The sequence below is a fragment of the Coturnix japonica genome, chromosome 6 (genome assembly GCF_054131305.1).
Source record: "Coturnix japonica strain WE chromosome 6, WE-NBRP24, whole genome shotgun sequence".
NCBI classification, from domain to species: domain Eukaryota; kingdom Metazoa; phylum Chordata; class Aves; order Galliformes; family Phasianidae; genus Coturnix; species Coturnix japonica.
The window spans coordinates 35,492,845-35,515,015 of record NC_140668.1 but is presented as its reverse complement, the minus strand read 5'-3'; the positions used below and the strand labels follow the sequence as shown (position 1 = coordinate 35,515,015).

At 48.0% G+C, this 22,171-nt stretch overlaps 1 protein-coding gene and 2 long non-coding RNA genes across 6 annotated transcripts in view; 1 reads left to right on the top strand and 2 right to left on the bottom strand.

Annotated features, from left to right (window-relative positions):
* Positions 1–1,299: 1,299 nt before the first annotated feature.
* On the bottom strand, positions 1,300–2,313 carry LOC146760575 (uncharacterized). The gene is made up of 2 exons (XR_014947811.1): positions 2,172–2,313; positions 1,300–1,656 (listed from the first exon to the last, which is right to left on the bottom strand). It is a non-coding gene; the product is annotated as an uncharacterized LOC146760575 (long non-coding RNA).
* A 763-nt stretch (positions 2,314–3,076) lies between these two features.
* Positions 3,077–7,348, bottom strand: LOC146760574 (uncharacterized). Its single transcript, XR_014947809.1, has 2 exons — positions 7,089–7,348; positions 3,077–3,371 (listed from the first exon to the last, which is right to left on the bottom strand). It is a non-coding gene; the product is annotated as an uncharacterized LOC146760574 (long non-coding RNA).
* Positions 7,341–22,171, top strand: part of MAF (MAF bZIP transcription factor) — a 157,091-nt gene continuing 142,260 nt past the window's right edge. Inside the window, exons 1-3 of one of the 4 annotated variants that reach the window (XM_085551851.1) lie at positions 7,403–9,024; positions 15,956–16,007; positions 18,114–18,178. In XM_085551851.1, coding sequence (XP_085407977.1) covers positions 7,955–9,024; positions 15,956–16,007 — 1,122 coding nt within the window. In that variant the 5' untranslated portion in view covers positions 7,403–7,954 and the 3' untranslated portion in view covers positions 18,114–18,178. Of the gene's footprint in view, positions 9,025–11,644; positions 11,783–15,955; positions 16,008–18,113; positions 18,179–22,171 lie in introns of those variants that run through there. The other 3 variants (XM_015874120.3, XM_015874119.3, XM_015874123.3) reach the window with 3 other exon arrangements.

Below are 22,171 nucleotides of genomic sequence, written 5' to 3'. Positions count from 1 at the left end.
AAACACCAGGGCTCACGTGTGGTAGCTTGACCCAGACTGAAGGCACTGCGTGACCTGCATAGAGCTGTGTGCCTTTTTGCACTGACCTGCAGTGCACCTTTTGCACTGACCTGTTTAATTTTGGTGATATGAAGATGTTGGCATCCTGATTCCTCACTGTGACAGCACGCTTCCATCTGGAAAATGGAAAACTGTGCTGTGATGTGTATCTTTCCTTTAAATCTGCAGGATTAGAGATACTAATAGCAGGCTATTTGAGCAGTGCAGGTAACTATAAAACCTTATGCTGTATCACCCCTCTTATTAGTGGCTCCTTGTGCTTTCCTTTGGCTCATCAGCTGCAAAAGGACACAGCCGTGTGCTGCTGGAATCGGCTTGAAGCTGAACCTTGAATTTCAGGTAGATTAAAAAAAGACAGTCGCTGCTGGAGGAGACTGCAGGAAATGGAATCTAAACCTGCTGGAGCCAAACTGACACCAAAAAGAGCCAGCCTGCCACTACTGTAAGTAGTGTAGCAGTTACCTGAACAGCTATAAAAGTGTAAATCCATAGAGGGGGCAGGAAAGAACAAAGAGAGAACTGCCCTCCACTTCTCCTGCTCCACAGGGAATAACACGAGCTGCACTATAGCAGCAAATGCTCCAAAGGGAGAGGAAAGAGCTGCGGCTGAAATCTCTGTGCAAGCCACAGGGAAACAATTCTGTGTCTCTAGTTCTTTCTGTCTCATTCCGGTGCTGTGCAAATAAATAAGCCCCATGATTGCTCAAGACCTCATGCAAACGTGCTTGCACTCTGCGTTCCCGGGGCACAGGCAATGTGAGCAAAGCTGGTTGTGAGAGCCGAAAAAAATAAAGCAGATATTGTCGCCTATCACCTTGTGTCCATTAGATTAAGTCAACATCATTAGATAAATTCTTTCAGCAAGATGGTTCTGCAGAAGGATTCAAGTGCATACCTGTCCTGCTCAAAGTACCACTGCTGCTCCGGCACTAGAAGTAAGTGCCTTTTGAAGGCAGTTCAGAGCCCCCGTGCAGCTGCCTGCTTTATAGCTCAGAGCTGCGTGTCACCTTTGAAGGCTGGGGATGGCAGTGGCAGAGCGGTGCTTCCCAGCCGGGGGAAGCAGGCAGACAGCACGATTCGTCCCTCACAATTAAGGGAGAAAAGCAGAAGCTGGAGAAAATTCAAGCAGTGTGTTTTAGTAAAGGATTACCTTACCTCAGTGAGCTCCCAGTGCCACTCACAGGGACATGCAGGACCGATTCAAAGCACAGACGGTAATAAGCGTACATGAAACTGGCATGAATTAACCTGTAGAAGACTGACTTTATTGCTCTTCATCATTTACACACATCCTTCTAAAGAAAACATGATGAAAACCTGCGTGTAAATTACCAACCCGAATGCTGTTCCTCTGTTCTGGGCTCAGAGGGCAAACCTCCCAGTGCAGAAATACCATCTTGTGATAAAATGACTAATACATGACTAAAGCCGTTTTCCATTGTGCAGGCAGAGCTCTGGGGATCAATTGTTTTCCATGGTGGATCCCTCAGACAGTGAATTCCTCTGGTGGTTGGTACGATATTCATGGCCAGGGCTGTTAGTCACCTCCAGGGAGCTGAAATAGGATGCCACTCTGGTTGCTGTTATTAATCTCGACTGCAGGTGTGAAAATTAATTTCATGGGTATTTTTATCATTTCCTCTTTGTTAAGGATTAGCATTTCCCAATGACCCGGACTCCGGATACAAAGTGGTTTGCCCAGCCCCGCCGCAATAGTGAGCTAATGCTGGAGAACAGGAGGGGAACGGGGCATGAAACCTTCCATTCCCACTTGATGTGGACATTGAATGCCACTGAACGATGTCAGATGTCATCACAACATACACTTCTCTGCACTGAGATTCTATAAAGCAGTCATGGAAAATGCAGGTTGTTCTCAGTTCTGTGGGAGAGTAACACATTTGCCAATGGTGTGAGAAAAAAAAAGACAAAGTTAAATGTATCAAACCAAATCAAATGTAGCTGCTTGGAAAGCTACAGCTCCTATTTGCTGGCACCCAGGCTGTTTTCACATGGATTTTCTGACAGATGCTGCTACATCTCCAGCCTCCAACATGGAGACCAGAGATGGGGGTCAGGCACAGGAATGGGAATGAGAGGGCAGAGCTCACCTGGTGGAGAGGGTGAGGGGGTGGGAGCAGCTGGAGCCATGGCAGGGAAAAGAACACACTGTCCCCAGCTCTGCCCAGGATTAAGCCCTGGCTGCTGGCAGCGATGCTGGCTCCAGAACTGTCTCATTTTCATTGACACCTCCTCCTGCCAAAACCCAGTGAGTAATGCTCAGGAGATAAGCAGGTTAAGCCAGATTCAGCATGATAATTGAAGGTTGGAGATAACATGAGATCCTTACGTGCTCCTGTTGGTACAGCCCCTCTCTGCCATAAGGCCACACGAGCCAAGAGCCTTGTGCTGCTTAAGACCTGTCATGGTCTTCATATGCATTACTCACATGGGATAAGCCCAGTGCATGGCACTCAGCCCACCATGCCAACTAATAACAAGTCTGTGCTATCTCAGGCTCTAAGACATTAAGTGACAGCTTTGTTTAACCGTTACTGAAGTCGATCACTCTTAATAACAGCCATCTCACCCTTCACAGTCACACATCAAAAAATCACCTCCATATCATGCTCCCCTCACCACTCACTGGCAGTCAGCTTTGAGGAAGAGAGAGCACATAAAATACACATATTATTTCATGCTGCCACTGCTCCTTGCTGATGAAACAACTCAATGCAGAGCAGAAGGGAGAGAAGCAGCGAGGATTTTTCAGAGCTAAAATAGATACAAACGCCTTGTGTGTATCACAGGGCTTTGCTGGGACGCCTCGGTGATGTGATACTGATGTGACTGTTTTCTTCTCCTCCTTTAACTAACTGTAGTTTTCTGCAGAGATCAACCCGTGCACCAGATTTTACCAGATTACCTCTATTTGCTCACTTCATCTAATTTGAGAACAAACACGTTATATAACCCAACATCATCATCCCAGTTATAAATGACGAATTCCACCATAAAGCCTGATAAAAATCTTTATTGCATTTTCAGTTTTTATATCTTTCAGACAAATAGTTTTTTGGCATCAGGGATGTCTGTATTGATTTTTACATCCAGGCCGAGCCATTCATGGAAATGAGTAAAGTGGGACATGCATCATGGGGTGAGCACAGCACAAACCTGGTGGCACCAACCTCTAGCCAGAGAGAGAAGCTCCTTCTGGATCATATGGAGTTATCTGGGATATTTTGAGTGTTTCAGAAACACGATAAGCAAGCAGTGGAAATGATGGATTCGGCAACACTGATGCAAAACTGAAAAGAGAACAGAGAATGAAAGCAAGTTACATTAGCAGAGAGAATTCTACATAAAGTATACCGGAGCGGCTGGGGAACAGGCAGCCAAGATGTTCAGCTGCAAGTGGAGTCCAATTTGATGCTCAGCATGAGTTTAAAAGGAAGATTTTCTCAGCTTTAAAATAAAAGAGCAGTGTCAGACGTGGATGGGGCAGCAAGCTGCAGTCATAGGGATGGGTTGCCCGGGCTCAGGAAGAGTGAGAGCACTGAAAGCAGCTCGTTGTGCTGCGGTACACTTAGGGATGTGCTCGTTGCATCCAGACAAAACACACATGTATGCCAGCATCCGGTTTGTGGAGATCCACCACGAGTCAGTGGGAATGTAGCCTTTGGGGGAGCAGACCTCATTCCCTTCCAGCTGATGGCTCTCAGTTTTTGCAGCCCCAGCCCTTTGACACAAACAAATTGCTGCCTGCCAGGACCCGATCCTGCTGCCACTGAAATCAATGGAAGTTTTGTTGTTGGCTTCCATGGGATGAAGGATTCAATCCGGCAGTCGATAGGGTTCGGGTGTCCTTTGTCTAAGTAGGGTCGTGTTAATACTGGAGGACGGGCCTAAATCATATCCATTATTGGGATTTGCAGCTGAGCATAAAAACAGGATTAAGGCGAAGAGAGAAACAATCCCAACAGTGAGCGGGGAGCCCCGAGCGAGCCCCATCAGCGAGCATGGGGCAATGAGGGGGGAAACCCACTGAGGAGGTTCCCCTTTCTGCTCCTTCTGCAGGAAACTTTGAGTCACCGTCTCATTATTAACAATTAGCAAAGCATCGGCAGAAGCAATTATTGTCACACTCATAAAGATATTAATCGATGGCGCTTGTTTGCCGCTGCTTCTGTTCCCTCTTCTCCGACACCACAGCACCACCAGGAAATCGGGATTCGTGGTACATATGTTGGTGCTCCACTTAATAAAAAAGACACCTATATTTTCAGATAAACTTTGTTAGTAATTCATGAGGTAAGTGACTATTTATGCTAATTGGGGAGGAATATATTCTCGAGCGGAGCGCGTTCCATAAATTTGAATGCAAAATGTTCAATTACGAAGTAAATACAGGTAATGCAAATAGTAAATTACCTCCAATAAAAATATATAAAGAACGTGTCTTCAAAGAGAGCGCGGCTTTTATTTGCATCTGCGAGCTGCTTAAAGAGAAAAGAATTAATAACCGCCCAATTGCTGCCGCGATGATTGAGCTCCAAATGCCCGACCTGTGCTGACTGCCCGCAGTCACAGCGCTGTTCCGTACCCCCGATAGAAGGCAGGACTGTTTCCTCAGCAATTTTATCCCCGCCAGATTATCTCGTCTGATTCTATTAATTCTCTCCCATAAATCTGCTAACAGCGATCTGTGATTTACTCACCCTGTTAACTGATCTGAGGACTGTTAAAAGGATTTATCTGGCGCTGCACCTAGGAGCGGGTTGTGCCTTATCACTGTGCTCCGAAGAAGTCTCTCGGAAAGCAATTTGCCCGGTTCCATAGTCAAATTCAGCGGGCACTCTTTAGTTCTGCACCATAAAATCAGACACCGGGCAAACAAAGGGAGCGGTAACTGTTCTTAATGTGTTGTTCTTGATTCGCACCCAAGGCTGAGCTCCTAACCTGGAGCAGGACAGGAGGTGTGGGGACGTGGGCTGTGCGTTGTATGGGTCCGTGCTGGGAAAGGGAGCTGGGCTGGGACGTGGCCTGGTGGCAAAACCCCGAGCCTGAATGGCTCTAATTGAAATGAAAGTGTGCGATTGTTAGGGGGAGAAACGCTGTTAATAGGGGGACTGTAAATGTTTAGACAGCCGTCGTGAATAGCCAAATAATAAAGGAAAATAGCACAACAGTGAGAATTACAGAGGGGAGGGAGGAGAGCGTTGTTGCTTCTGAAGGTTATCCAAAAATTGCTAATAATCCTTTCTGTCTGCTACGCTGTGCCGTTTTGGGGCAGCAGCTCTGCAATAATCACAGCAGAACAATGCTGCACAGTAACTCCAGCGCTGCTCCGGAGGTCAGAGCTCCGCTTGCACTCACTTACATCGGTGTTAAGGAAGAGGCTCCCCTTTAGCTCACCCAAATTTGCGCTCTTTGTCTCCAGTTTACTCAGCAATCCACTGGTTTGCAAATGGAGCACTCTGAATGCAAACAGTTTGATGGGGCTGGAGCTGTGTTTCCACAGACATCCATCAAACGTGCAAGTGGAACAGAGTGAGAGTGCGTTCCAAAAAGCAATAACCTTCACTTTTTATGCCTCCCATAGGTGAGCACGTTAAGTGACATACAGTGCCACATTCATCTTGCTCTGGGAAAAAAAAAAAGTGTGGGGAATGGGGCCGTCCTGGGGGGGTTGTGCTGTAAGCTGGGAACTTTTGCTGGTTCCGATGGTGTGCAGGAATAGGAAAGCCAACCCGAGTTGCATTCAGTTTGTCACTGATTGCAGCCTCTAAGATAAACCCGGCAGATGTCCGGGTGTCTTTGGGGCTGTGCAGAACTACGCTCTCATGTTGTTCGTGCCGTCAGAACACGCTTTAGGTTTGCAGTATCGCCTCTGCGATCCCATCTAGGTGTCGTTATCCTGCTCGCCTCGCAGTGTGCCCTCCCTGCCTTTTGGCTGCCGGGAGCAGCGCAGCCGCACGGGTCAGTGCCGATAATGGCACGGTCGGGAGATGTTATCTATTCGTGAGCCCACTCTCCCCGTACTATTTCCCAAGCAGAGAATTCTTTGGCTGTTGCAAACGACGCTTTTCACAGTTGGTGAAAAATTACCCAGCAACTCACCCGCACCTACAAAGTCTTATAAATAGCAAACTGCGAGGGGAAGGGGGAAAAGGAGCATCTGAAGTACAACGTTCAAGACGCCGGTTTAATATATGACCAAGTGTCAGAAGTCAGGTTTCTGAGAATTACTTTCCAGATAAACAACTTCACAGCACCGCACTTCATCTTACTTACCAGAGACACCCCATTTATCACGGAATTACAAGGAACTTTAATTCTATCGATATTCCCATAAAATCCAGCCTGGTAGCTCGGGAGGGGCACTGCGGGAGCACCGGGACCGCCGCAGCTCAACACCCCCCACCTCCCTACCCCCCTCCTTCGACGGCCCAACCGACAGCGGAGCGGCTCCGCTCGGCTTTGCGCTGCCGTCGAGAGATGGCGCTGTCGGGGTTCGCACGGAGCCGCTCCGCCGCCGACCGAGCTCTGCCGCTCACCGCCCGCCTACCCCCCCTCACCTCCCCGGCCCCGCTCCCTCCCCCCCTCGGAGGGGGCACCGGGAGAGGGGAGGCGAAAGTAAATGCAGTTTGTTCGCCACGGGGCTGAGTGCTGAGGGAGCGAGGCTTGAAAACTTGCAGGGCTCTTTGCTAACCCGGCGTGGTTGGAGGGGGGGGATGGAAATGGATGCCCCGTGCTCGGAAGTGGGGAACGGCGAGTAACGCGGGGAGCGGCACGGACCCCGCGGGGTTGCACCCACCGCCCCCTCCCTCGGACCGGCACCGCGCTGCCCCGCACAGAATCCCGCACACAGCCCCGCACACAGCCCCGCCGTGCCCCCCGGTGCCCGCTCCAGGGCAGGGGCAGCTCCCGGGTACAGCGGAGCGGAGCGCAGCGCTCACCCGACGGCAGCGCTCGGCGGGCGCCGTCCCGACCCGACGCAGCGGTCCCCACCCGCAGTCTCTTACCCGGTGCGTCCGGCGGAGGAGACGGGCAGGAAGGGGTTAAAGCTCGCCCAGCTGACAGTCAGCTGATGGGGCCCTGATTGACAGCTCCCAAAAGTTTCCTTGTTCTATGCTAATATTCGCTGGGTGGGTGCCGCCCATTGGTCCGGCCGAGGAGTCCATTTGCCATTTGGAGTCTGACGTCAGGAGCGCTATAAAACTCTGCAATGCTTTTAAACTCTCCTGCTGGATGAAACCTTTAAAATATTCTTCATCTTCTTGCCGTAGCTGTGGGGTTCAGGGTTTGTTGGTTGTTGGGTTGTTGTGTTGGGTTTTTTTTTCCCCCCTCTTTTTTTTTTTTCATTATTATTTTTTTTTTAATGATTGTTTTGGTTGCGATAGATCGACTTTGATTTCTTTTTGTCTCCGGTCTCTTCTCCCTCCTCCTTCCCCCGATGAACCTCTCTCCTCTCTCTGCGCTTTGCACGAGAGAAGCCCAGAGGAAAAGCACCATGAAGTGTTAAAAATAACAAAACAAAAGCAAAAAAAAAAAAAAAAAAAGAGAGAGAGAGAGAGAGAGAGAGGAAAAAATTTCCTCGCAACACCCGCGAACGCTTCCAGCTGCAGTTTGCGAGAGAGAAAGAGAGAGAAGGGAGGAAAAGAGCCGTGCGTGCAGAAGGCGCAGAGCCCCTCGCTCTGATGCAGCAGCGGCAGCGGAGGCTCTGCAGGGGATAACGCGGAGCGGGCGGAGCGCGGCGCGGCGGAGGAACGGACGGACGGGCGGACGGACGGACGGACGGACAGCAAAGCTGGCTCACCCGGCGGCAGCGCAGAGCAGCGCCCTCGCTCCCGGAGCGCACCCTTTCTGGAGGACTGTCAGCAGCAAAAGGATGGCATCAGAACTGGCAATGAGCGGCTCCGACCTGCCCACCAGTCCCCTGGCCATGGAATATGTTAATGACTTCGATCTGATGAAGTTTGAAGTGAAAAAGGAGCCGGTGGAGACCGATCGCATTATCAGCCAGTGCGGCCGCTTGATCGCCGGGGGATCGCTCTCTTCCACCCCGATGAGCACGCCCTGCAGCTCGGTGCCCCCGTCCCCCAGCTTCTCGGCGCCCAGCCCCGGCTCCGGCACCGACCAGAAGACCCACCTGGAAGACTACTACTGGATGACGGGCTACCCGCAGCAGCTCAACCCCGAGGCGCTGGGCTTCAGCCCCGAGGACGCGGTGGAGGCGCTGATCAACAGCAGCCACCACCCGCTGCCCGGCGCCTTCGATGGCTATGCTAGAGGGCAGCAGCTGGCCGCGGCCGCCGGCGGCTCGGTGCCGGCCGAGGAGATGGGTTCAGCGGCCGCCGTGGTGTCGGCGGTGATCGCCGCGGCGGCGGCGCAGGGCGGCGCGCCCCACTACCACCACCACCACCACCACCCGCACCACGGCGGCGGCGGCGGCGGCGGCGGACACCCCCACGGCGCGGCGCCGGGCAGCGCGCCGCCCTCCTCCGCCTCCTCCTCGGCCGCGGGCTCCGGAGGCGGCGGTGGCGGTGGAGGCGCCGGGGGGCTGCACCACCCGCACCACGGAGGAGGAGGCGGCGGAGGCGGCCTGCACTTCGACGACCGCTTCTCCGACGAGCAGCTGGTCACCATGTCGGTGCGGGAGCTGAACCGGCAGCTGCGGGGCGTCAGCAAGGAAGAGGTGATCAGGCTGAAGCAGAAGAGGAGGACCCTCAAAAACAGGGGCTATGCCCAGTCCTGCCGATTCAAGAGGGTCCAGCAGCGGCACGTCCTGGAGTCGGAGAAGAACCAGCTGCTGCAGCAAGTGGAGCACCTAAAGCAGGAGATCTCCAGGCTGGTCCGGGAGAGGGACGCCTACAAGGAAAAGTACGAGAAGCTGGTCAGCAATGGCTTCCGAGAAAACGGATCCAGCAGCGACAACCCCTCCTCTCCAGAGTTTTTCATGTGAGTTCCCACAGCCTTGCCACCTTACCTAAAAGTTCTCCGTGTGAGTTGTTGTTGGGGGCTTTGCTAGAGCGCCGACCCGCCGTGCCACCTTGTATCACTTTTTGGTTTTCCAACTCAAAACTGCTTTCAGACAAACTCGGGTTTTGGGTTGGTTGTTTTTTTTTTCCCCTTGTTTTGTTTTTAAGGTGGGCCGGCTGCTTGTTGGCCAACCTCAAGTTCTACATCAGTTTCTTTTCTGTTTATTATTATTATTATTATTATTGTGGGGGCTTGCTGTTGTTTTTTAAGTTTAAAAGACCCAACTCGCCACCAACTCAGTTCTTCATATGAAGCTTGCTCTGAAACCTGCCATCCACATCACATATATATATATTTTTAAGTTCATGACTTGTATTTTTTTTTTCCTTTGAGCTTGCTGTGTCCAAAAGAGTCAGACCATTTTGACGTTGTTTTATTATTATTATTATTATTTTTGCCATCCTGAGTTCTTCATATGAGATTTGAGCTTTGCAAAAAGGAAAATAATTTAAAAAAAAATAATAATAAAAATAAACGTTTAGGGGAAAAAAATCATCGAAAACACAAAGCAAAAACCACAAAAAATATACAAAAAGAAAAAAAAAAAAGTGAAGTTTTTAGACTCCAGCTTGCTGAGTTCCATCAGTTTTTAGCGTTGTTGTTATGCGAAACTAGAGGTGTAGCTCAACCTGCCCCAACCAACCTGCATCAACCTTCGGTGTGTCCATGTGAGTTTTTGGCCTTAATCTGCCAAACGTGAGACTGTAGTCTGCCATTTAGAATCCCATCCTCATCTCATGCATTACGCTTGCTATTTTGTCTTAGCAGCAATGAACTGTAACTGTTTCAAAAGACTATGAGAAAGAGACATTATATTAATAAAAAAAGCAAACAAACAAACCCTGCATGCTGGTCATGTACGGTATAATTATTTTTTTTCTTTATTTCTTTTTTTTTTTCCTTTTTTTTTTTTTTTTTCCTTTTTTTTTGCTTGGAAATGGACTTTTGGAGACTATTATGGCATGGCATTCATCCTTTTGTTTTATTGCCTCATCACTTTTTTGGGTTGAAAGCAAAAAAGTGCAACCTTTGATCTTCCTCCTCTTCCTCCTCCCCATTAAAGTTTGCATCTGCTCTCAAACTGCTTTGAGTCACTCAGAACTTCAGACTTCCTTTCCAATGCACTGAAGCATTCCCTCTTAGAAAGACATGCCAGGATGGATGTCGGTAACCCGGTGTGGCAAAATATATATATAAATGAGTAAATGAATGAATGAAAACACAAAGAAAGAACTTTGGGAAGATGCTCAAATGCAAAATTCACATCCCGCTCGGGCGGACATTGAAACCGTGCTGTTGCCTAAAAGCAGTCTAAACCAATTAACTGTAGGTGATCTGCCCCATCTTTTGATTTGATTTGATTTATTAGTATTATTATTATTATTTCTCCTTTTTACATTTGGTCGTGGTCAAATGTGGAATGCTCTGGGTTCCTGGTATATAATTTAATTCTACTTTCTGTCATCTGTTAGCCCAGTTAAAATGTATGCTACAGATAAAGGAATGTTATAGATAAATCCGAAAGAGTTAGGTCTGTTTAGATGTAGATTTCTATTATTATTATTATTTTTATTATTTTTTTTTTAAAGATTGATGCACTAAATTGTTTACTGTCGTGATGTAAAGGGGGGTAGAATTTGCAATGGGACTGTTTTAAAAAGTAGTTTATGCAGCATGTGCTTGCAACTTACCTATAAGTTGGGTATATGTAGTCCTTGCTATACCACTGACTGTATTTGAAAACCAAAGTATTAAAGGGGGGAGGCACCCTTGTTTATATCTATAGGGGTATTTTACATTCAAAATGTATGGATTTTTTTTTTTGTTTCCAAAATTGAAGTATTTGGGACTGAATTGCACTAAGATATAACCTGCAAGCATATAATACAACAACAGCAAAAAAAAAAAAAAAAAAGAAAAGAAAAAAAAAAGAAAAAGGAAAAGGAAAAAAACAACAAAAAAAAAAAGGAGAAATAAAAAAGGACGAACCTGTTCAGAACGCTAATAGGATTTATGCAGTTATAAAAGATGGCATTACTGCACAGTTTTCCAATGATGCAGATTTTTTTACAGTTGTCTTGTGGTGCAGAACTGGATTTTCTGTAACTTCAAAAAAAAAAAAAAAAAGAAAAGATTCCGCAGTTTTAAAGGCAATAATCAGTAAATTTTATTTTCAGGGACTGATATCCTGTCTTTTAAAAAAGAAAAATAGAAAAAAGAAAAAAAAAAAAAAAAAAAGAAAAAAAATGGAAAGTAAATCTTACCACAATAAATATAAAAAAATCTTGTCAGTTACTTTTTTTTCTTTTACACATTTTGCTGTGCAAAATTGTTTTATATCTTGAGTTACTAACTAACCACGTGTGATGTTCCTATGTGCTTTCCTTTCATTTTTGACTCTATGGTTATATCAAAAGAGAGAATAATCTGCAATAATAAACTGCATTTTTTTTCTTTTCTTTTTTCTTTTTTTTTTCTTTTCTATTTTCCCCCTTCTCCCCTTACCACCCTCATCCCAATCCTGTGCTCCGTTTCTTAGCGCGTAGTGCACAGTCCCGGCTGGCAGAGCAGCGCTGGCGGAGCGTTGAGGCTGGTTGAGGAGCTGACCTCGGTGATAGGAAGGAGGGAGATGGGAAAGGATAGCGCTGTGCAGACGCAACGTTGCCACCCGTTAGAAACCAGGTAGATGGGAACCGTGGGCTCCCAGGTGCTGTGCCGACCTCGCTTGGGTGCCTCTCTGTGAGACCCCAGCAGGAGGGCTGCTCCGCCAGCCTGGCACGGCCCCCCAGATTTGGGCTGCTTGGTGATGGGGTGAAGCAAAAGGGAGCGTTTCGCATCCTTGTCCCATCGCATCCCAGCAGAGCGTGCCTGTCTCTGGGTCAGGGATGGCACGCGTGGGCTTGGCGTGTCACAGAGCCACGGAGCACTAGAGCAGAAGCACTTCTTGCCATTGGGGCCCATGATGCCTTCTTTTTACCTTTTTTTGCTTCCCACCCCCCACCCCGTTCTTTTGTTCACCTGGTGGTTTTCTTTTTTGTTTGTTTTGGCCTTCAATTTTTTTTTTGCTACAGGCCTTAGAGAGCCCAGGGTGAGCCAAAGGATTCAAAGGGCTTCCCTCCAAGTTTTGCAGTCGGCCTCAGAGGTCAACGTGCTGGAAGCGCTGCGTTCCCTGAGCCCCTCTCAGCTAAGTTCCCCTCTGTCATCCCCATGTCATCCCTATGCCATCCCCGTGTCAAAGGGCACTGGGGCTCTGCGGGCTGCTCAGCCCCTGATGACTCAGTGCAGCCTTCCCAGGAGCCTGTGCTGGGCCTCTCCCACCCTTTGGATGAGGTCTGTGCTAAACCCTCTCTGAAGAATGTTGCAGCCCCTCCAGGACAATGGCTCTATCTCAAGACTCAGGCTCAGAAACCCAGTGCTTGTTTTAATTTTATCCCCTTTTCATCCACCCTGCTTCTTACTGTTGGTCCGACTTCTTCCCAGCTTTGCCACCAAAATGAGAGCACCTATTGGGTTCCTCTGCCCAGCGCCCACCCTGCCCTGTGCAGCCCTGAGTCTCCTGAGCTGTGGGTCCTGCTGTCATGGGTCAGACCCAGTGCCACCACCACGGTCCCCAGCAGCGATGCTGCACTGTGCCCCTCCCCAGCGCCCTTTGGCATCTGACCTTCTGTTGCACCGGGGTTTGAGTAATGGTTCAAGCTCCAGACTCTGGTTAATTGGAGTTCCACTTTCTGGTTAATGTGTAAGCTCTGGGTAAACTGGTTGCTATTGGCTGATCAGAGAATTATCTCCTCTCATAAAGACAGGGGTTCTTTATTTATTCTTTAATTCTTCTTCCACCTCCCCAGGCTGAGCCCGTACTGATGCACAGATTTATTCGCAGTGGAGCTCAGATCGGCCGTGTGGAGCTCCTCAAAAGGCTCCTAAAGGTCTCTGCATGGGGATGGGGTGAGAACAGTGTGGCCCTGAGGCCATGCGTGGGACCACTGCTGGTCCTTGTGCTGCTGCTGGACAGGGTTAGGGCAGGGTTAGGGTGTGAGATAGGTGAGAGTTGGGGAGCAGTTCGAACAGCGATAAGAGAAATCCTTCCTAGAAATAGACTGAGTGCAAAAGGGAAAATTCCTATCGCTCGCCCAAGCTGAGGGGGAAGAGCTTTGCATCTCTCCCTGTTTCTCATATTACTACGCATTGCAATCTTTATTTGCGAATAGGAAATAGCGCAGCCTTCACTGGACTGCATGTGAATTTCAGCCCCAAATGCACCAGCTTCCCAGTGGAAGGAGGAAAGCAACCAGAGACACACAGCGCTGCTGCTAACACCAAGTGAGTGTTGGGGCTCTATCAGTCATAGCAGGAGAGTGCCCACCTTTGCTGCAGGACCGCTTGCCGAGGACTCACAGAGCCGCTCTGCTCTGAACAACATTCATTAGTCCATGAGTCGCCCCTGGCCCAGCTCCGGCTGCCCTCCTGCTCCTTTCGGGGTACAGCACTGGGGCAGCTGGGTGCTGCCGTGCTGCGGGGTCCGCTGCCATCACAGCACTGCCCCATCACTCAGCCCTGTGGTGTGTCCCCATTCAGTAACTGCGCTACAAAGAACTTCCATGTGACCGCTGCCGGGAGATGCCTGCAGCCCCGTGCTGGCCGTGAGCTCAGCATATCCCCCTCCTCCCCACCCCACTGCATAAATCCACCTTTATTTCAAATACTTTTCCTAAAACACAGCAAACCCCTGTTCCCTGAGCATCCTCATGCTCGTGCCTCAGTGTTTTCCCCGCCTGAAAAAAAAAGCACCATCCCGGAGCGCATCCAAAAGAAGGGAGGGAGTTCTGCAAGCCCCTCGCCACTTCCCTTTGTCAGAAGGTCCTCTTTGCCCTCTTAGAGCTGGAGAATGTGTGTGCTGAATCAGAACGCCACGCAGCATTACCCCCTGCGAAACGTGGCAGCAGATTTGAAGCGCACAAAGCGCACTTTCCCAGCTCCTCTCCTTTCCGAGAGCCTCAGCGCAGCTGTTTCCTTCTGCTCAGCGTGTGGGAAGTTCTCGATCGAGAATCATTCATAATTTTAATACCAATTTCTATTTGACATAACACACTAATATAAGATACAGAGTGTAGCTGCTTCCTGGATTTAGGGAGGAAATGATGCATATATCAGAATTATCTGCTCAGATGCCAGAAGTACATTCGGTGTCCTTTCAGCGTGTGCTGCGCGGGGAGGAAATCCTCTATTTATTGCTCCCATCATCAGAGGAGCTCAATGGACCCTGTGTCTCTGACACCTGTTTCGACGGACGAACATTTCACGCGGGAGAGGGGAAAAAAAAGCAACATGATGCAGTGCTGGGAGCTCAGGTTTTTAGCAAACTTTCTTCCCTTGCTCTTTCAGAATCACAGGGGTGGGGTTGTGAAAGGCCTGTCTGTTGCAGCTACGGCGAGTGCCGTGCTTGCTCGGCTGGGGCAAGACCCAGTCCTGCCTGCAGTGCCTCTGCTCCTGCTGGAAGCGTTCATTGCACACCAGGATGCACAGAGCTGAGCGGCTTTTGGGGAGGGAGCACTCGAGTGCGGTGTGAATGCTGTTTAACTGATAATTCTGGGGAGCTCAGCAGATAAAAATCAATGGATTAAAGCCCTGCACACCTCGCCGCGTTTCATTCTTGCCTGCCTGAAATTGTGGGGGAGGACTGAGAATAGCATTTGTCACTCTTGGAGGGCGAAGAGCATTCAGATTGGTGAGCTTGAAGCCAGCACGGTGCAAAAATAGCCCAGGATGTGACTTCACTTTGCAAGTGCAAAGCAAAGGGCCGGGGCTCAGTAGGCCCTGTGTAGGGATGGAGGCAGCCCCGTCCCCAGTGGGGTAAACCCAAGCCGACACAGCATGACAGCACTTCAGTGCCCTGATGCACTCGATCTTACTGCTCCAGGATAACCATTTTCTATCTACGTTGCTGTACCCACTTATAAAAAATGTATATTTTTAATTTCCTTTTTTTTTTTCCTTTTTTTTCTTTTTCTTCCAAATTCCCTCTTTTAAATCAGTGCACTGTGGTTCAGCAGAGGGGTGCCAGCCTTGTGGTCACGGTGTGGGGATGGGAATGAGGATAGCATTGCTTCCCCCCTGTTCACATTGGAGCCCCGTGGATGTGCTTCGCTTTGCTTTTTCTCCTGCAATACATTGCATGGAGGCAATTGAAGCCAGAGCAGAAGTTCACTGCAATTGGTGCTTCTGCACCACGAAGAAGAAAAGTTTTCCAGTGAACAAACCGAGTGGTGTCTTTCCATTTCCAGCAGGGTAGGGAATGCTGAGTCCCTGGTTGCCTCTCCCAGTGTCTGATTCAGAAAGCACGGTCCTGAGAAATGTTCGCAGCAGCATTTCCACCTTCCCAGCAGAAATGTCGGTGCTGCATACGGAGGCAGCTGCCTGTGCATCCCGAGCTGCTACCGAACATGGGGACGTGCACTTCTGCCCGAGGGCACCTTTGGGGTCAGTGCTGTCACAGATTGGAGCAGCTTGGAAATAACCTGCACAGAAGTGAGGTGTCTGTGTAACAGCATCGCGTCCATCCTGCTGCCCCTGTCACCTTCCAAGCAGTGAGGGCTGCTCGGTGGGGAAGGAGTGCCTTGCACGTGTGCACACACACTCATATACACACACACGTGTTGGGGTGCTGCCCCAGCCTGGGGGGTCCCACAGTGCCATGTAACTGGGGACCAGGACCAGGGAGGGGGAAGCTGGGAGGGCCAGGGCAGGGTGAGGGGTGGCTACTCCTTTTTGTTTGCATGTTTGTTCGTTTCTAAATTGTTCCTGGAACAAAAGGGGACTCTGCGTAACTAAAGGATCCATCCCTGCATCCCAGGCTTAGCCCCGGTGCGCTCCCAGGCGGCTCCAGTTGGCTGACCCTCCCCTAGGTATGTGCTTGGGGCCTCCCTCTGCCTCTGCCTCACAGGCTTTTCTGCTTTTTCTTTTTTTCCTTTTTCTCCTTTTTCTTCTTTTTTCTTTTTCTTATTTTTTTCTCCTCTCCTCTCCTCTCCTCTCCTCTCCTCTCCTCTCCTCTCCTCTCCTCTCCTCTCCTCTCCTCTCCTCTCCTCTCCTCTCCTCTCCTCTCCTCTCCTCTCCTCTCCTCTCCTCTCCTCTCCTCTCCTCTCCTCTCCTCTCCTCTCCTCTCCTCTCCTCTCCTCTCCTCTCCTCTCCTCTCCTCTCCTCTTTTCTCCCCCTTTTTTCCTCCTCTCCTTTTTCTTTTTTCTTCTTTTTCCTTGTTATTTTTCCCTTTCATTTTCTCATTTCTCATTTCATTATGTTTTTTCCCCCTTCATTCCTTTTCTCTTCCACCTGTTCTCACACGGAGTCCAATCTAAACCCCCCCAGAAATCAAAGGGAACCTTTTTAATGGCATTTTGGATCAGGCCCCAAGATCCCTGCAGGGACCGAGGAGGGTGGGGGGCAGGATTTACATTTCACGGCTTTTAAGGAATCTGAAGTACGGCAGAGAACGGAGCTTTCGAAGGCCGAGTTTCCCAAATCTGTGTGGATATATGACGGAGTGTGGATGTGATTAAGCTTAAAGCTCTCTCTAACAGCAAGCAGGCACATTCCCTTTCCTGCAGCCTGAACCCCACTTCTCCAGTTTTAAAACAAAAATGCTTTGCCAAAGCCTTGGGAGCTGACAAGGATGGGGACGGGATTAGCTTTAGCTCTCCCAGGCACTTGGGGCTGTTGCACTGAGATATTAGAGGTGATGAAAATGAGCCCCAAAGTGAGCCAAATAAGACCAAGCTCTTTACATATATTTTTTTTCTCCCTTTTTTTCCCCTCTCTCCGCTAAAACATAAGTATTTCCAGAATCACTGATGAAAGCCATTTGATTTGTAGGAAGAGATGTGCCGTCTGCAGCACGATTCAGTGTTTGCAGAGTAGGGTGAACAGATTTTCCTTTCCGTAAGGTTTCCTCCTGCAAAGTCATTGTAGAGGAGGGAATATCGTAAGATTAAATCTGTTTAAAGAACTATATTCATGTCACACCAGATACGGTCTCCAGACTGCGCTCAGTCTTTCAGCTCCCTTCATTGTGAAATCCTTTTAAAACAACACCGCGTGGAGCAGAAAAAGTATTCCAGCATAGCTCTCACCCCAGCTCAGCCAGATGAAATAAAGGGCAGTTATCAGCCCTCTGGAATTAACCAATCTGCTCCGTGTCTCTGGCTGCTGTAGCGGTCTCGCTTTCTGAGACTCTTTCCTTATTAATAAGCTGATAGTTCAGCAGAGCTGCTAATGGATCGATGCCCCTGGGGGAGCGGGCGGTCCCCTCTGCCGGGTGCTGTGACACCACCAGGATGGAGCTGGAGCTGTCTATGGGAAATGGATGTGCATGTGTCTGTAGGAACAGGGAGAGCAAGTTAACCATAGGGACGCAGCATTATTCCTGTATTTAGGAAGGGCAGATCGACTCGCTGCCTGACCTCATTTAGCGTACAAAGATTCTCTCCGTGTGTGTTGAATTGTTTTTTCTTTATTTAAATTGGATTTTAAATATATGTTGACAGTAGGAATTGGTACAGCGTGAGCAACCGCGGGAGCAGTGACAGCTCTGCTTTTGTTACCGAACGACTGTCTGGGAAATAAGGGAATGTGTACACAAATGGATTCTTATTTTGCCAATGACATTAGCACAGCTGATAATAACCATTAAGAGAATGATGCCGAAAGCGGCTTGTTTTCAGGTCATAGGAGGCAGTGCTCACCGGTGAGGCCAAGAGATGTTTTGAAGGTAACTTCTTGGTGAGATTCTCCTGCTATTCATGCAAAGGAGAGGCCAGATGTGCAAGGAACATTCTGCTTTAAGCTGTGTTAATTTTCTTCTTCTTACAGTTAACGAGCAGCAGAAGTGACTGTCTGAGTTAAATACAGGATTTTAATATAAGAGGCCCTATTTGTACAATAGTGGCACAACAGACATGTTTTACAATGCTAAGAATTCCTTTTAATAACGGCATATTTTAATGTATTTACTAAATTAGGTACCCGAGAGAATCTTCTACAACGGTGATGTGAAAATCCCCGTTACCTGAGGTCAGAACAAAAGGTATGTTCCCACTTTCCTTTGCACTTTACCTATCTGGGGAGGGTGCCGGGCTTCCCATTGCCCAGTGGGGATGCACTCTGTGGGGTGAGGCTGACTTCAGGTGCACAGAGCACCCACAGTGCTGGGCTTTGCCCTTCTGTCAGCCCTTCCTTGTCCTACCCCTCATCTATAATCCTCTGCAAATGTTTTCTTTCTTTCCCTTTGAATGCTGGCGTTCAGGCATCAGCTGCAGGGATTAAGGATGGGTCTCCTGAAGATGTCCCTCAGCTCTGGGTGGAAGTCATGAGGCTGGTGTGTGTTAGGCAGCATCTTCGCCCCCAGTTTACAATAGGTTCTAAATCAGCACTGCTTTCCTCGTGGAACTTGTTTTCATTCAGTCTCTCATTGACTACAAAATACACTGTAAGGAAAATGTGGGGATTAAGCGTTCAGCTGCTTCCCCTGCTAAAACAGGCACACTTTTTCTTTCTTTCTTTCTTTTTTTTTTTCCCCATAGAATCTGATTTTTATTGACCTCAACTGTAAAAAAATACTAAGTGGCTTCAATGAGCTGCAGGGCTGCAATGACAGAGGCTCCGGTGTGTGTTGTGTTATAAAACCTCCTGTTTTAATTAAAAGCGAGGCCTGCCACGCTTTGATCAAATACAGCGTGCTGTTATAAAGCAATATTTGATTAGTTCATGTAATTAATTAAAAAAACAAAAATGGGGAGGAGGTATCCAGTGCACTGGAGAGGGGCTTTCTGGGGTCCTTCAGGAGTGGGCTTCCAAGGAGGTCATTCATTGTGTGCGTGCAGCTCATGTTCCCTTACTTTCTTTCCAGGCTAAGGGCTGCAGCTGAGAGGAAACCTCTCCTGGCTCCTCTGATTTATATACATGAGTTCTATAAATCATATCAGCAATACGAATTCCTGTTGTCCGTATAGTAAAAAAAGAAAAAGCAAAGGTTCTTTCCCGCTGGTGATCTCAGGACTTAGCTTGCTGCTCTCTGGGACAGTTCCTCACTCCTTCCTTCCAATTCATTGTGCTGCCACTGTCACTTACAATAGGAAAACACAGCAGCAAAAATCCCTTCCTTTTGAGCGAATTGCTGTTGGGTCTCGGAAGAGTTAACGAACTTTTATGGCGAGGTTCAGGCAGTTCTGACCCCTATGGTAATATTTCATCTAAGGTTACTGTTGGGAGAGAAATCAAATTTCAGCTGCGAGCATGATTGACAGGTGAAAGCAAGAAAGAGAGCGACATCTGGTCAGATGGGGAATTTGGAAAGGAGAAGGACAATTCAGGGAAGTGTCTCTGTGATATTAGGAATAATAAGCTCAGAGATGAGGACTCCAGCCCTTCGTGCTCTCCGGAGCTGCTCTCACTTGGTATTCATGCAGGTGCTTTGGTAAGGGGATTTCAGGCTGTAAATCTCCAGCAGTGGGCAGTGGTCTCTGTGGTCTAACCTACTAACTTGAGTCCTTTAAGGAATTATGTTACTTCTGGCTTGCTTTTATTATATCCAGGCAGTTCCTTTAACAAATGGACTGGAGGGTTAAGACGTTATCACTTTGGTGTCCCTCTGGGGTCAGTGGCAGCAGTGTCCTGCCCATGGGATTGCTGTGAGCGGTATTTCATAAGGCAAGCGTTCCTTTCAAAGGAAAGTCCTGTGCAGGACTTCCAAGATTAGTGGTTTTCATCACTGTGCATAACTTTTAGTGTTTCAAACTTAAGACAAAAGATATGGACATTGAAGGGCATGGGCCGTGCACTAAGGGGAGGGATCTGAACTGTTCCCTGTCTCCAGCCCAGCTGGGAGGACAGGCCCTGGGTGGGCTCCTGGCCTCACCACAGCTTTGATGAAACCCCAGTGAATTCACAGTGCCCAGATTTCCACCACATGAATATCTATGGGAGGAATAGTGCTGACAAAAAGCAAGATCTGAATTCGTCCAGCGGTGAATTCGTCCAGTGCCATGAATTCCCTGGATGGATGTTCCAAATTTGGATTAAAAATGAATTCTCCCCTTTCCCCCCCTCCCTCTGCAGTGTAGCTTAAGCTGCTTTCAGAATGAACTAAGCAGGAAAATCCACTTTTACTCTGGAGCAGGAGTGTTGCCCTGGGAATGGGCAGCGCTGTGTTGTATCTTACCTCATAATTCCTTATCTGGATGAGCCTTAAAACTAAGGAGAGAATAAGGAGCAGTAAAGAGCAGAAATACATTTGCTATTCCTTTTCTCAGTTTACCTCTAAGACCTTTCCCACCAGGGAAATCATGGCAATCCTAACATGTACATTTACTTACTTTTCACTGCTATTCGTGCGTTCACGCACCCATTTTTTAAAGAGATTTGTGTTTTGTGAAAACCTTCTGTGCTCTCGTGGTTTTTTGAGTGTATTGTTGACGTACGACTAAATCTGACTGTTATTTGTGTTCCTTTCATGGCCCACGATGTCAAACTGCCTGACTTCCCTGCAGCGAGGCCTCCTCAGCTAAGTTTTATTCTAAGGCCGTATATCTGATAAAAAATTGCAAATGAAAGCTAAGAACTGTAAAAACAGTCCAATTTCTTTGGGTATGAGTGAGTTATTTTTAACTTCCCATTGTTGAATTAGCCCTCTCTTTAAAACGTCTTTATTTTTCGAAGCTGATATCTAGATAACTTCCATGAAATATTATTGGCAAGTTTCCCATGGCAGTCAATGGGAGCCTTGTATGTATTTTTCAAGCAGATGTGCTATATTAAGTCTAAACGAGAATCTTTTCTTTCAAATGGGATGCAATCTGTTATTCTTTCTCAGAAATGAATAGTTACCTATCTCGCTTCTTTCCCTCTTTACAATGTATTTTGTACAGCTTACAGTCACTTTACATAAGTTAAAAAATGTTTGTTTGTTTGTTTTTTCCATCGTTGTGGCTTTTGCTTTTGTTTTATTCTAACAGATGATTTTAACTTCTTATATATATATATATGTATATATTTAAAACATCTCTTTTGGATTTCCTAATTGGTGCCGCTTACAAAACGACTCATGCTGTACCAAAATACAGGAGATTGAGGAGACAGGAAAAGTACCTTTGTAACGTCCCATGTGTAAAATGACTTCTCAGGCTTCCACATATAGTCTCGATGGTTAGAGAGAGCAGAAAGAGGGAGCTGGGAGCTGCAGCCTGACTCACTCGTGAGACTTTGACCCAGTTCTTTGATTCTAGATTCAGCAGAATCCGGCAGCACTTTAAACTTGTTATCTGAGGTGTCTTCTAAAGGTCTCTTGCTGTTGATCTCTTTATGTCTCAGTTTACAGTTATAAACCTGGATAATTAATGGGGCCAACATTATTACCTCTGTGCTGGTGGAGGCCTTCTGCATTGCCCACTCTGCCCTCATCCGTGGGCTGAATTCACAAGTCTGTATGTAGGGTTTGGGGTTGGCACTGGGGTGAGAAGCCTCTGCGCAGAGCAGGTAGTTTGCTGAATGGAATGTAACTTAGGTTTTACCCTGATTGGGAGTTTGGTTCAGGCAAAACGGGAGCAAATGGTGGTTCAGTGGCGTGCCTCTCCCCTCAAACACCAAGTATGCATCCTCCGTGCTTGCTCCTTAAAGAGCTATGCACCTGCACAACGTCCAGAGGTCACATTGCCCTTGTAACTCCTCATTTATTTCCCAAGGTTCAAGCCATTATTATTCAGCAGTGGTGCAGTTTTTCTTTTCTTTTGTCCCCAGATTATTACTCTCCCTCCTACTTTCTACCCCCCCCACCTTCCCCCCCCTCCCCCCCTTCCAATCTGCAATGGAGTCTTCAGCTATAATTTGCTAACTGCAGAGACTTTTGCTGAAAACGTTCAAAAAAACATCATAAAGGTGGGGGGTGGGGGGAAAGATAGATAAATAAATAAGAAAGGCTCTGAATGACACACTGTGCCATGCTCAAGCACTGCGCTCCTGCAGGAAAGATAATAAAGATATTAGCACTCATATAATTTCAGATAGGAAATGAAACCAGACATGA